Source organism: Penaeus japonicus, unplaced genomic scaffold (assembly GCF_977035675.1).
Source record: "Penaeus japonicus unplaced genomic scaffold, GWHDUDI00000001_assembly GWHDUDI00000035, whole genome shotgun sequence".
In the NCBI taxonomy this organism is placed as follows: domain Eukaryota; kingdom Metazoa; phylum Arthropoda; class Malacostraca; order Decapoda; family Penaeidae; genus Penaeus; species Penaeus japonicus.
The window spans coordinates 1,156,701-1,169,200 of NW_028234437.1; the positions used below are offsets into that span (position 1 = coordinate 1,156,701).

Consider the following 12,500-nt stretch of genomic DNA (forward strand, 5'->3'; position numbering starts at 1 on the left):
CAGCTGTTGTGTTATCTTTATATTTGGTTAAAAGAGAAGGGACTTTTTAGATAAGCACGACTATATCATTTCTCAAAATCAAATGCTATGACGTCGCATAAGTTGCTTCGTACTATATGCACTAAGGCGAGCTCGCCTATGTCAGCGAGTGCTGGCTCGTGAGTGTGCCAACGAGTTATTTATTATACAACAAAGTCAATCGGCAGATCGAGCCTCGTCTAAGCTCATGAGTTTCCACTGTCGCCTGGCGGTCACCGTGGCACATACTCACACGAGTCGGCACACGATGACTGACACAGGCGGGCTGGCCTCAGTGCATGTAAGCCCGGCGGCGCATCTGCTCCGTAAATCTAGCTTATCCTTATCCTTCCCCGCCGTGATGCCCAGCCACGGAAGTGACCGCCAGGCGACAGTGGACACTCAAAGTTCGGACGGGGTCGATCTGCCAGCATATCTGTACACAGTAGCTCGGCACCACGACTTTTTCGCAGCTTTTCCCCTTTTACAGGTCTTGTAATTGTATGGTTATGAGTGGCGAGGCCCAGATTCCCAAGCGTCATCTCCATGACCTCTGTAGATCTTATCGGGATAAGCGTAAATTATCAGGCTGCTGCAAGAAGCAGTCACATTTCTTTAATTTGTGTCGTTTATGGTATTGTCTTGGCAATTTATTTTATTTTTTTCTTATCAGTTCACAAAAAATATGATGGTGATAATCGTAGTAATAAGATACAATGAAAATAAATAAATAATACCAATAATTGACTTATACATGTCATACACAAGTCGCTAGGACAGCGCAGTGGTTAGGGCGCCGGCCTCACACCCCTGTGGCTGGCAGATCGAACTGCAATAATGATCATTTTATGGCGACGATCAAAAGTAATAGCTTCTGTAGTTTCTGTCGGGAACGTTTAATAGCACAAGATCATGATGGATGAGTTGTTAAATTATATCGGTCAGCACTGAGGGCTTAATAACTAAGAACATTCTATCAAGGTTCAGATCTTCCTCTTCCTCTCAGATGAAAAATATTAAAAAAGAGTGTGTGTGTGTGTGTGTGTGTGTGTGTGTGTGTGTGTGTGTGTGTGTGTGTGTGTGTGTGTGTGTGTGTGTGTGTGTGTGTGTGTGTGTGTGTGTGTGTGTGTGTGTGTGTGTGTGTGTGTGTGTGTGTGTGTGTGTGTGTGTGTGTGTGTGTGTGTGTGTGTGTGTGTGTGTGTGAGTGAGCGCTCGCATGCGTGAGCCCATGCATGTGTCTACTGTCCCATGATGACAAGAGTACACTAGAGTAATCAGTTATCTTTGTCTCGCTGGTTTCCTTCTAATTTTGTTGTCACATTCGTTCTCCCTTTTCAGCTTCCTACACCTTCAGGGTATTCAAATCCAGAAGAAAATATCATGGGTCATTTAATTACATAATGTACAATATCAGATTCAGAAACTGGTATAGATCACATACTTCATGGCAATCCACATTAAATGCAAATAAGTTTCTCTAATGATTCCCTAGAACTGAGAACAATTGAAAAGAGTGCAATGCATTGAGGATTCACTGAAATGCCGACATTACAGAAAAAGTAACAACAGAAATACCAAACACTTAGTTCTACAGTGTGCATAAATACCTAATTACTTTTCAAAATCAATAAATGTACACAGTTAAAAAAAAAAGAAAAAAAAGAAACTGACCTGTGAATAATAAATAATATAAAACGAATAATATGAACAAAAGTTACTCTTGCTCCCTCGAACAGTATCTTCATTTAAATCAACTGCATTCTATACATTGCATTACTAACAAGTTTACAAGTAGCAGCACCTTAAAATATGTTCCTCAATCCTTTACAAGCCACAGCAAAATATTTGGTAAATGAGATTATATACTCCAACTATAGTGTATTTTTATCCGTTAATCTTTGGGGTCGCTATCTATCTATTAAAGCACTTGTGCACATGGATGTACTTAAGAGTAACAGAAAAGGGGATTGGGAAAAGGATATTGAAAAAAAAGAGAAAACAAAAAAACACTAAGCCACATGTACTTTCGCAACTGCCATTTCTTGGGAGATAATTTGATGAGATTTTCAAGCATTATCTCATTTTGCAAACTTTGAAATTTACAACTAATCACAAATTAGATAATTCAAGATTAAAAAATGTTTCATTATCATCATATAACATATTACCATTCTTTATATATATATATATATATATATATATATATATATATATATATATATATATACATATATATATATATATATATATATATATATATATATATAATATATATATATATTCATAGATCCTCTGAAAGACATTACCATACTCATGACATGTTAATCTTTACAAAAAAAATAATTTCTCTTTTACAAATGTCTATCATTCAATCTCCACACACTGGACAGGTATATGCAATTTCTTTCATTTCTCTCAGACTTAGTGATCAAGCACACCCATTGTCAACCTTTACAAGGATCTATAAACAATGAAATTAAGAAGACTAAAAACATGCAATTCTGATTTGCATTTTTTTTCTGCAATACAAATAAATATACAATCTATACAGATAATAGATGGAAGTCAGCAAAAGAACTGGGACACTCAATTTACATGCATTTACATAAAATTATCATTAAAAAAATTCAATTGCTTTTGTATTAGAAACCATTTTAATAGATCATGATGCAGTTTGATAATTACGGAAATCAGATGCCTATTCTATCAATGTTTCAGTAAACCAAAATCTTACAAAAATTAAGAATGAAACACCTCCAATCTTGAGCACATAGGCATGATTTCCATTAAAAAATATAAGCACATATAGTAGCAAGAACAACTACAGAACTGCTGATTTTCTTTACTTACAGATATGACTGCCAGCAGCCCCTAAGCTCTAATATTTGGCCAAAGTATTCCTTATGCAGTCCAAACCTCAGAGAAAATAAGCAAAATTTGAGTCAGACAATTACAAAGATTGCAAGATCAACTTCCTATGTAATGCCAGCAGATGTTACATGCAAGAGGCCAATGACTAATTTCAGCAGTCTGCCCCTAAGCGCAGGCATTCAGGGTTCATCCAAGTCAATAATAGCTCTATCATTTAATAAAATGCCTCTGCACTTTCTTTGCAATTACCACACTGCATATGCTCTTTTAAGAAAAAAAAAAAATCTCAGTTCAATATTTCATTACTCAATATCTAAGAAGAATTGAAATACATTAATTACACTTAATATTCAGTTTACCATTTGGAGGAACTTACTGCACATCCTTTACAACAGAGGTTAAAAAAGCATCTTTACAGGGCACCCATCATTGGTTCCCAGTCTTAGTCCAAGTCAAATAAAAGAGTATAGCTACAAAGTTGCCAACACTACATTCCTTTTCCTGTGTTCTAATCTACTCTTCAATTAGTCACAAACTAAAAAGTTTTCTAAAGCGGTATCAAACTCGCATACAAACATCAACACTGGATTTTGGTCACAGACTCTAATCGGGAGCCTGGTTGTCGACTAGAATCAAAGAGGGTCCCTCACCTCACGAACAAAACAGAAGGCCTTCAAGTACCATGGATATTCCTGCCATCTTCTACAATTGGGTGCATATCATAGAGGGAGTACAAAATCATCAGAACCATCAGAAACTCTCAAGCTTCTCGACTGAGCTCTTTCAAAGCATTTCATTAACTAACCAGAGAATGAAGTTTTAAAATCTATACTACATTATATACATAAAGTGATTGACATGAGATTGACTTTTATCACAAATAATTTATAATTGAACACATAGATGCTGTTGAGAATGCAGATGTTTCTTCTCAAACATATTGTTAAAATATGACTTTAATTAACATTTAATACAAGTATGTACAACGGAGTATATAGATTGTGTTCATCTTCATATCATCATCAACTCGTAACTTTGTTCTTAGTTGTTGGGTGCTAGCAGCTGGTCCCAATCTATAGAGGCCGAAAACACCTCCTGCTGAAGCCAGACTTCATAATGCCTCTTGAATTCCTCTGTCAGCTCTACTGGGCGGCCAAGTACACTAGTTACACAGTTATCTAGTGGTTCAAAATCTGGGTCCTGCTGCAATCAGAGAGAATATATATGAAACTATATCATGTCATTCGAGTTATAGAACTGAAAAACAGATAAATAAGGAAAGAACACCTACCCAGAGTATATATATTAACCCATTAGCAGCGGATGGCATGATTTGGTGCAAAGGCAGAGTCGGTGATAGACGCGGATGGCACCATGCCAGACAGACAATTAATTCTATCCTACATGCACACCCTTTTTTTTTAATACCGCGACCATATATATCAACTTACTATTGAATTTACTATTACTATTGCCCCTTATCATCAGTTCAACATTTCATTGCACTTGTTTGGAGTCCTGAGGATTTGGATTCTATACTTAAACTGTATAAACTTTATAAAACCCTCACCCTCTTTGTCACGCACAGTCACGCTCTCACTGTCTCTCCCACGCACATTCGTACTCTATCTCTCACAAGCTCTCCCTAGCATGTACTCTCTCTCTCACACACACTCTTGCATGAATTCTCTTACATGCCCTCTCTCTCTCGCACTGACTTTCTCTTATACTCACATCCTCTCACTCTGACTCTCTCACCCTCTCTCGCTCTGACTCTCTCACTGTCATGCACTCTGACTTTCTCTCTCTCATTGACTCTTTCATGCATTCTCATTCTCATTCTCATTCTCTCTCTCTCTCATGCACCTTTACTTACTCTCTCTCCTTCACTCTCACTCTCTCTCCCGCATTCTCTCTCTCTCTCTCTCTTGTACTCTCATACTCTTACACATACAGGCTCTCATGCACTCTTTTACACATCTTCTCTCTTTTTCTTTTCTCTCTCACAGGCTCTCTCACTAGCATGCACTTTTTGCATGTGTTTTCTTGCATACACTCTCTCTCTCACACTCACTTTCTCTCATATGCGCACTCTCTCGGATGCTCCTTTTAAACAGATTTGCATGATATCCTATATAACACTAAGTAAAAAAAGTTAAAACAGAGAATTCCAAAATTTGCACTTACAATTGTATTATTGTATCTTCTTGAATTGAATCTGTCAACGCATGCTCTTAGAGCACATTCTTCCGCTTGGAAATCCCAGGGTCTCGCATCAGGGTCGTTGCCATAAGCCCAGTCGTCATTCAGTCTGTGCCTCACCTGGAATCGCAGAAAACATCAATATAATTTTCCTTTCTTTCCTCCAAAGTTCAATAACATTTTTCCTTTCTTTCCTTCAAAGATCAATAACTGTTTCATGTTTGCACTGCTCTTAGTATACCTTTTGATAGATGGCGCTCATGGTCTTCATGTTGGTTTTGCGCCACTGTCTACCCAGATATTTAGTCTGCATCTTCAATAGCTTTAATACATACAGCTGCATCATGGCATGTTTCACCTGAAAGTAATAATGATGTTTACAAAAATGTATTCAAAAGTTATAAATACTCTCCCACACATTATTTGAACATGTCTACAACAATGTTCATAAGGTTTAAAAACAAATTATCATCAACTGTAACTGGAACTAAAATTGAAAATAACTGTAGTCAATTCTATCTTTATATCTAATTAGACTTCTCAGCAGGTATCATATAGCTGGAAACATAAAGAAACTAACCACAGAGCTAGGAAGTTCTCCAGATCACAGTCATGACGTTATATTAAGATGATATAATACCTGTAGATCTTAGTAACATGGTCTACCTAATTTTCGTAAGATCACTATACTTGTTTGTTTTTCTTTTTTTTTCTTTTTCTTTTTCATTTCCATAATTTACAGATGCCACACTACTACAATTTGAGTATCATGAAGTAGAGAAATAGTTGAAAAATGTTATACCCTTCTTTGATGAAAAATCTTCTTGCTTACTAATATTACTACAAACGTTATGCAAAATATGGAGAGCGCAAGAATCTAACACATTCAGATTCATAATGAGTCCTTCCCAAGCATTATTCAAATTGACAAAACAAAGTGAAAAATAAGCACTAAATACCTTCAGTGTGCGTTTCAGTATTGGTGCTGATTTGAAGACGACAAGCATCATTATTCGAGAATGCTTCCACTTGCACAGCTTGTTGAGGATTCTCAGGAGGTTGATGCAGGAAAACATGTTCCTCCAGCAGCATGTTCCAGACACTATTTGCATGTTGCCCTCACCACCACTGGGGCTTCCCCCACTGCCTCCCGGGCTTAGGCTCCCTCCGCGGGGGCTTCCTGTGCCCGCTTCCAGGGCCTCTGCCGTCATTTCTGGTGGGTCCCCTATCACACAGGCTGGGAAGTCCAGGAGAGCGATCCTGAAGGGAGATGTCAGCTTTGGTTAGGATGAGGGTGGAAGTAATGCAGATTTACCCTGATCCATACTTTGCCCTTTTTTGAAATAAAATCAATGCTCTTTGTTCACATTTCTTTGGTATGTTCATCAATATATTTTTCTTCACTCACTTTTCATCCACATACTTTTGTGGACCATTTCAAGCTTAACATATGTTACTGATATCCATTTTGCATCAAGATTTATCAACAACAAATAATATCAAGACTTGGCTGTTCCAGCTTGTAGCTAAGGAAACAACCAAGATAAGCAATGGCAACTTTGAGCTTTCTGTAAATCTGAAGTGCCCTTCTATGCTCTAGCTTCATTTCAAATCTTTGACACCTGTTCCCAGAATGTCCAAGAGTAGTAAATACAATAGCATGATATTTGGTCTACTCACAACTGCTGCAGGGGTGTGCCGGATTCAGGGTTCAGAACTCCCCTGTAATCACAGGCCGCAAGAGAATGAATGGTTGGGATTTTTGACGGGGGCACTGAGCTGAACGATCAATGATTTAGATAGTTGCCAACATTCATCCTTTGTCAAGTAATGAGCCAAACAGTAGAAGAAAAAAAAAAAATGTTGTGCAATTCTGCTTAGAGGGGAGTAAAATTCCATACCAAAATTATAGTATCAAGCTTAAGTAAAGATATCAAGTAATAGGATACCATGCTAGACTGGTGCCTGTGCTCAAACCCTGCATATAAAGCATGCCTTATATTCTTAGTGAATTTAAACTTCACTATAGTATTAGCAGGTACTGAAATTTGTTGTTCTCAATTTGCTTAAAGGTAGTAGAAGAGGAAAAGAAATAAAACAAACGACTCACTCAAGCTCTCAAAATCACCTTCACTCTACCACCCTATATAATCATAAAAGTATCATTCCATTCCTAAAAGACAAATAAAGTGGAAAATGTCAGTTCATGGGATACATTATGAAGTGATAAAAATAACAAGCTGTGTGTTGTTGCATAAAAGAAACAAGAAAAAACTAAGTGTAAGCACTCTGTGAAAAAAAAACAATAATAATGATAACTTACGTATTCTTGGCCTGCACATAAGCCATAATATTCTGGTTGAAGAACTTCAAGATAAGTGGGATGCAGTTGGCAAAGACAAGATGCTGTGACATGAATTCAAACTGGTATGTATGATTTATCCTGAAGTGCTTCAGAAGCAGCAGTAGTGTTGCGGAAACTGCCTTCACCAACACTTCCTTGTGCCTATTTACATCCACACCAAGCTTCATACTCTGGACAACTGTCATTCTGAAAATGAAAGCGTTTTTAACAAGGAGCACTAACATAATATATTTGCATGAAAGGAGCATAGTTGAAGGGATGCTCTTACATATTTGTATCATATTACAGATGTCTAATCAACACTCTTATGCATGTGACCTTTTGGTATACATTAGCGACACTAAGTATGCCATGGCACTCAATTATCACAATCAAGTTTCTCTGTAAACTCTGTTGTATCTTAACCCTCTCTGGACGGATGGTACACTACTGTACCGTGCATTCTAGGCCCGTTCGCTGGGTGACGCCATATGGTGTCGTTTACTTAACTGACTTAGGCCTATGCGTTCGAGAGCACCGGCATTGTAACATGAAAGGCTGGAATGCCCCCGTCGTGAGTGGGTTAATTGTGAATAGAAAATGTCAATTAGCAATGACAACAACAACAATACTCACGGCATTTCCTACAACTTTTTTTATTTTTAGCTATGCGCGTTCGAGAGCCCCGGCATTGTAACATGAAAGGCTGGAATGCCCCCGTCGTGAGTGGGTTAATTGTGAATAGAAAATGTCAATTAGCAATGACAACAACAACAATACTCACGGCATTTCCTCTGGCAACACATCGGCCATGATGTTTATCGAGTCCGTTTTGGCCTTGGAAGTTGGTGCTGCGGCTAACAAGATCTTCAGCAGAGCTATCATGCACTGGGGTAGGGTTGGCAGCATTGCCTGAAAAGAAAAAGTAAATCATATCACTATTTATGGGAAAGAGAGACAGGGAGAGGGAGAGGGAGAGGGAGAGGGAGAGGGAGAGGGAGAGGGAGAGGGAGAGGGAGAGGGAGAGGGAGAGGGAGAGGGAGAGGGAGAGGGAGAGAGAGGGAGAGGGAGAGGGAGAGGGAGAGGGAGAGAGGGAGAGGGAGAGAGAGAGAGAGAGGGAGAGAGAGAGAGAGAGGGAGAGGGAGAGGGAGAGGGAGAGGGAGGGAGAGAGGGAGAGAGGGAGAAAAAGAAAGAGAAAGAGAAAAAGAGAGAGTGAGAGTGAGAGTGAGAGTGAGAGTGAGAGTGAGAGTGAGAGTGAGAGTGAGAGAAAAAAAAGAGGTAGAGGTACATGAATATGAGTCTGAGTCTGAGTCTGAGTCTGAGTCTGAGTCTGAGTCTGAGTCTGAGTCTGAGTCTGAGTCTGAGTCTGAGTCTGAGTCTGAGTCTGAGTCTGAGTCTGAGTCTGAGTCTGAGTCTGAGTCTGAGTCTGAGTCTGAGTCTGAGTCTGAGTCTGAGTCTGAGTCTGAGTCTGAGCCTGAGCCTGAGGCAGAGTCAGAGTCTCAGAATATGAGTGTGAATGTAAGAAAGTAAGTCTGAGTGAAATATCCATTCTTACAAGACAATTCCAAAAGGGAATTTTCTTTCATTTCAAGTTTTGCAAGAAAAACAGGCCAGACATGACAGCAACAGGGCAATTACAAACCTGGTAGAGAATTTCTGCAGGCGTCTGTGGAATGTCCGTCTCAGGTCGAGACATTGGGTTTCTCGTAATCTCTTCCTCTTGCCTAATTTGTACTTCAGACAGTGATACATACACATGCTGCAAAGAAAAACAATTTGGCGTATAATCTTCAATCATCAACAATGCCCTTGTTCAGACAAATTATCAAATACAATCCATATTCAAGCAAATGCAAATAATGGGATGCTCAAATCCACATTCTCATCTATTGAGTGGACACCATTTATACCGTGTAAGATGGAATTAAGATCGGTGCACACTTGTTACTACCGTATCCCCACCTACACCTACACTCTACACATCTATGCACCCATGCTAATCCTTCACATATAAGTACATTCTTTTTATTTGCCTGTACCCATATAAATGTGAACTATACTTTTTCCTGTCATCTTTTTTTCATCTAGAATCTACATATAATGTAACGGGGGGGAGGGCTGGGGGATACAATGAATATAGTGAATAAAATAAGATATAAAAAAGTTGTGGTGTTACCATAAATATGAATTAAGGTACTTATACCCACAATTTAATTTCAATATTTTTATGAACTTTTAACATGACAAAGACAGGACAGTTTTGGATCCACCTGGACATTATGCCTAAGGCCTCAGGCTTTTCACCCATTAAAGGTTAAATCATTAAGGGGTTAAATACTTTAATAAATAATATCCACATACACAATGCAAGCATATTAAAATGAAGCCATCTATATCAAATCAAAGGCGACATTATAAAAAAAAACACATTCGCATAAAAATATATATATTCAGAAATACACTAATACTGAAGTTCTTACCTTGGAGAGCACTTTAACTCCTTCATGGATAGGTTGTGGAAGGCCGGCTAAAGATGTCCTGTCCCCCTGCAGCTGAAAACCCACAAATTTCACACGTGTCGTATCTAAAAATGAGTCTATATCCTTTTGTCGTACTTTTGGAGTCCATGGTAATCCTGTTGGATATTGCATAGTATTATGAAAAAAAAAATAATAAATGATGATACATGCACATGCTAAAGTCTGATGTAATAAAATCAACTAGCGCACTTTCTACCTTCAATACAGGTAATCACAAACCTTTATTGGTGCTATTGTTATTAATGGGCGTTCCAGGTCTTGGCGAAGGCGGCTGAGGCAAGTCTGGTGGTTCGTCCATATCAGAGGGAGGCTGTTCATCTTCATCAGCCGCAGCGGTAAGATCCAGCTCCCCAACACTGTCATCTAAACTGCTCTGTTTCATCAGCCCCTGCTGTTAAGGAAAGAACTTCTTAAGATACATCTGTGATTTGCATCAATTAATACAGCTTAGATAGATCTAATACAACATGCAAAAAAAATGTAACCCAAAATGCGTCCATGTAACAAAAGTGATACAACTGGTTAGGATAATGACAATCTCCTACTCTGCCTACCCTTCTGAATGGTCTCCTTTTCTGGTTATTCTGCTGCTCTATGAGGTCAGCTGCTGAGGCTGGGGGTGAAGAGGCTCTCATGGTGCGTGCAATGGTTAGCGTGTCTTCACCACAAGGAGGTAGGTTATGATTCTCGCGATAAGTGTCTGAAATAAATGGTTTTCCTTTAGGAAAAGCCCCATAAGATATCCATATCTATACTAAAATACCAGAGCCTGTAAAATTTGCTAGCCTAACTTGCCAGGATAATTGACCTATTGTACTATTGTACACCTATTTGGTGTTGCTGAGATATCATGACACAATATCATGTCAAGTGATGGCAGTATTTGTTGCCATTATGGCTTTTTGTATGACCGACACGCTGGGTGACCATGCGCATACCAGGTGGCTGCGGCTTCAGCTTCAGGTGGACCCAAAACTGCCTCAGTTTTATCAGGTGAAGAGATGATCTCTCTCCTTATACTGGATTACTGGCTCAGCATTTTTCCGACTCAGGGAGATATTTATCAAATTCAGTCTCCTTTTGTGCTGACAAACATTACCAACTCAGTTCATTACAAACCAAGACTCCCTTCTTTGGAAGAACTGGATCGAAAGGGTCAAGTTTTCCTAGCAGGATAAATGTAACATCTTGTTTGACTGGCTATCAGATATCATGCCTAAGTGACCAAAGATCTACCAGGGATTAAGAAATTTGGGGAACCCAGGATATGACACATAAAATACATAAAAGTTAAATAGCGAGGTTAATTGCTAACTCAATTGATAAAACTTGAAGTGATATACTAACTTTTGAGCTGTGCCAACACCTGCGTCCCACCAAGTGAGCATAGCAGGACCTTCCACAGAAGTAGCAGCACTTTTCTGATAGGGAAGTGAGGTGCTGAGGAGTTGCAGAATCTGGTTACCATTCCTAGCAGGGTCATTGCTACCAACTCCTCTGCTTCTGCTTGAGGTTGGGCTAACTCCTCACAAAAGGCAAGTCTGTTATAAGACAAAAAAAAAAGTTAATCACAAGAACTTATACAACCATTAATGCATCTCTTTTAATCAAAGCTATGAATCATCCTCAATCAACTAACAAAGAACATCTTACCAAATAAAGACTCTAGTAACTTCATTTCCTTGATATTGCAAAATAGTATTATATAGTATTATAGTTCTCTTCTTGAGACAACTACATTTGAAGTATATATTCATATTCATGTTTGAGGGTGAAATCCAATGGACATTTACTGATAACATTAATGCACGAGTTAGGTGGTACTTTTTCTCATCTCAAGACTTACCGGATCTGTGTTTGGACTTCATTGTCATCATCTCCAAGTACTCTCAGAGTTTCTACAACAGTATACAAGACAGATAAGATAACGCGCAAGTCTGCAGAGTCAGCTAAACTAGCAGAAACCGCTTGCTTTCGCTGACTTTCTGTGCCTCCAACATTTCTGTGAATTAGAAATTAATGATGTATACAATCATAACTAAAGTTCCTACTCCATTTAAATGTCAAAAATACAAATACAAATAAAAGTACATTATTATCTTAACTCACTCAATCTCAAGATGCAGAAGTTGTAGGAAAGATGCCCAAACTCCACACTGAACTAGGAGAAAGACATTACGTCGTGCCCACATAGCCTGCTCCCGGTCACTCTGCACCTCACCCCAACATCCCTGCCATAATAACATCAAGTTTAAACTTTCATGACATATACACTTCAAAACAAATCAATACTAATGGATAAGTAAAGACAATTTGCAAGTTGAAATAATATTCTGATATTTACACTTTCAAGAAGGGTGTTACTGTACAAAATATATTATTTGTTATTTTAGTTTTCTAAATCAGACCTCAAAACCAAATGTAACATAAAAAGAAACAGATATAGACCTGAGCAATATACAGAATGGCTCGAGCTGCCCTCATACGAGGAGAACGGTGACAGAGCTCTAAGTGATCTGACAGGC

General features: G+C 38.6%; 1 protein-coding gene across 8 annotated transcripts in view; it reads right to left on the reverse strand.

The window, feature by feature from the left end:
• Positions 1 to 1,390: 1,390 nt before the first annotated feature.
• Positions 1,391 to 12,500, reverse strand: part of Strip (striatin interacting protein) — a 34,349-nt gene continuing 23,239 nt past the window's right edge. For 2 of the 8 annotated variants that reach the window (XM_086531414.1, XM_086531409.1), the window contains 15 exons: positions 12,424 to 12,500; positions 12,085 to 12,206; positions 11,822 to 11,977; positions 11,323 to 11,516; positions 10,530 to 10,675; positions 10,195 to 10,366; positions 9,916 to 10,070; positions 9,078 to 9,194; positions 8,220 to 8,347; positions 7,415 to 7,642; positions 6,772 to 6,813; positions 6,051 to 6,351; positions 5,333 to 5,449; positions 5,077 to 5,211; positions 1,391 to 4,092 (listed from right to left, as the gene is read on the reverse strand). The exon at positions 12,424 to 12,500 is cut by the window's right edge and continues 85 nt beyond it. In XM_086531414.1, coding sequence (XP_086387540.1) covers positions 3,931 to 4,092; positions 5,077 to 5,211; positions 5,333 to 5,449; positions 6,051 to 6,351; positions 6,772 to 6,813; positions 7,415 to 7,642; positions 8,220 to 8,347; positions 9,078 to 9,194; positions 9,916 to 10,070; positions 10,195 to 10,366; positions 10,530 to 10,675; positions 11,323 to 11,516; positions 11,822 to 11,977; positions 12,085 to 12,206; positions 12,424 to 12,500 — 2,252 coding nt within the window. In that variant the 3' untranslated portion in view covers positions 1,391 to 3,930. The remainder of the gene's footprint in view (positions 4,093 to 5,076; positions 5,212 to 5,332; positions 5,450 to 6,050; positions 6,352 to 6,771; positions 6,814 to 7,414; positions 7,643 to 8,219; positions 8,348 to 9,077; positions 9,195 to 9,915; positions 10,071 to 10,194; positions 10,367 to 10,529; positions 10,676 to 11,322; positions 11,517 to 11,821; positions 11,978 to 12,084; positions 12,207 to 12,423) is intronic. The other 6 variants (XM_086531411.1, XM_086531410.1, XM_086531415.1 and 3 more) reach the window with 6 other exon arrangements.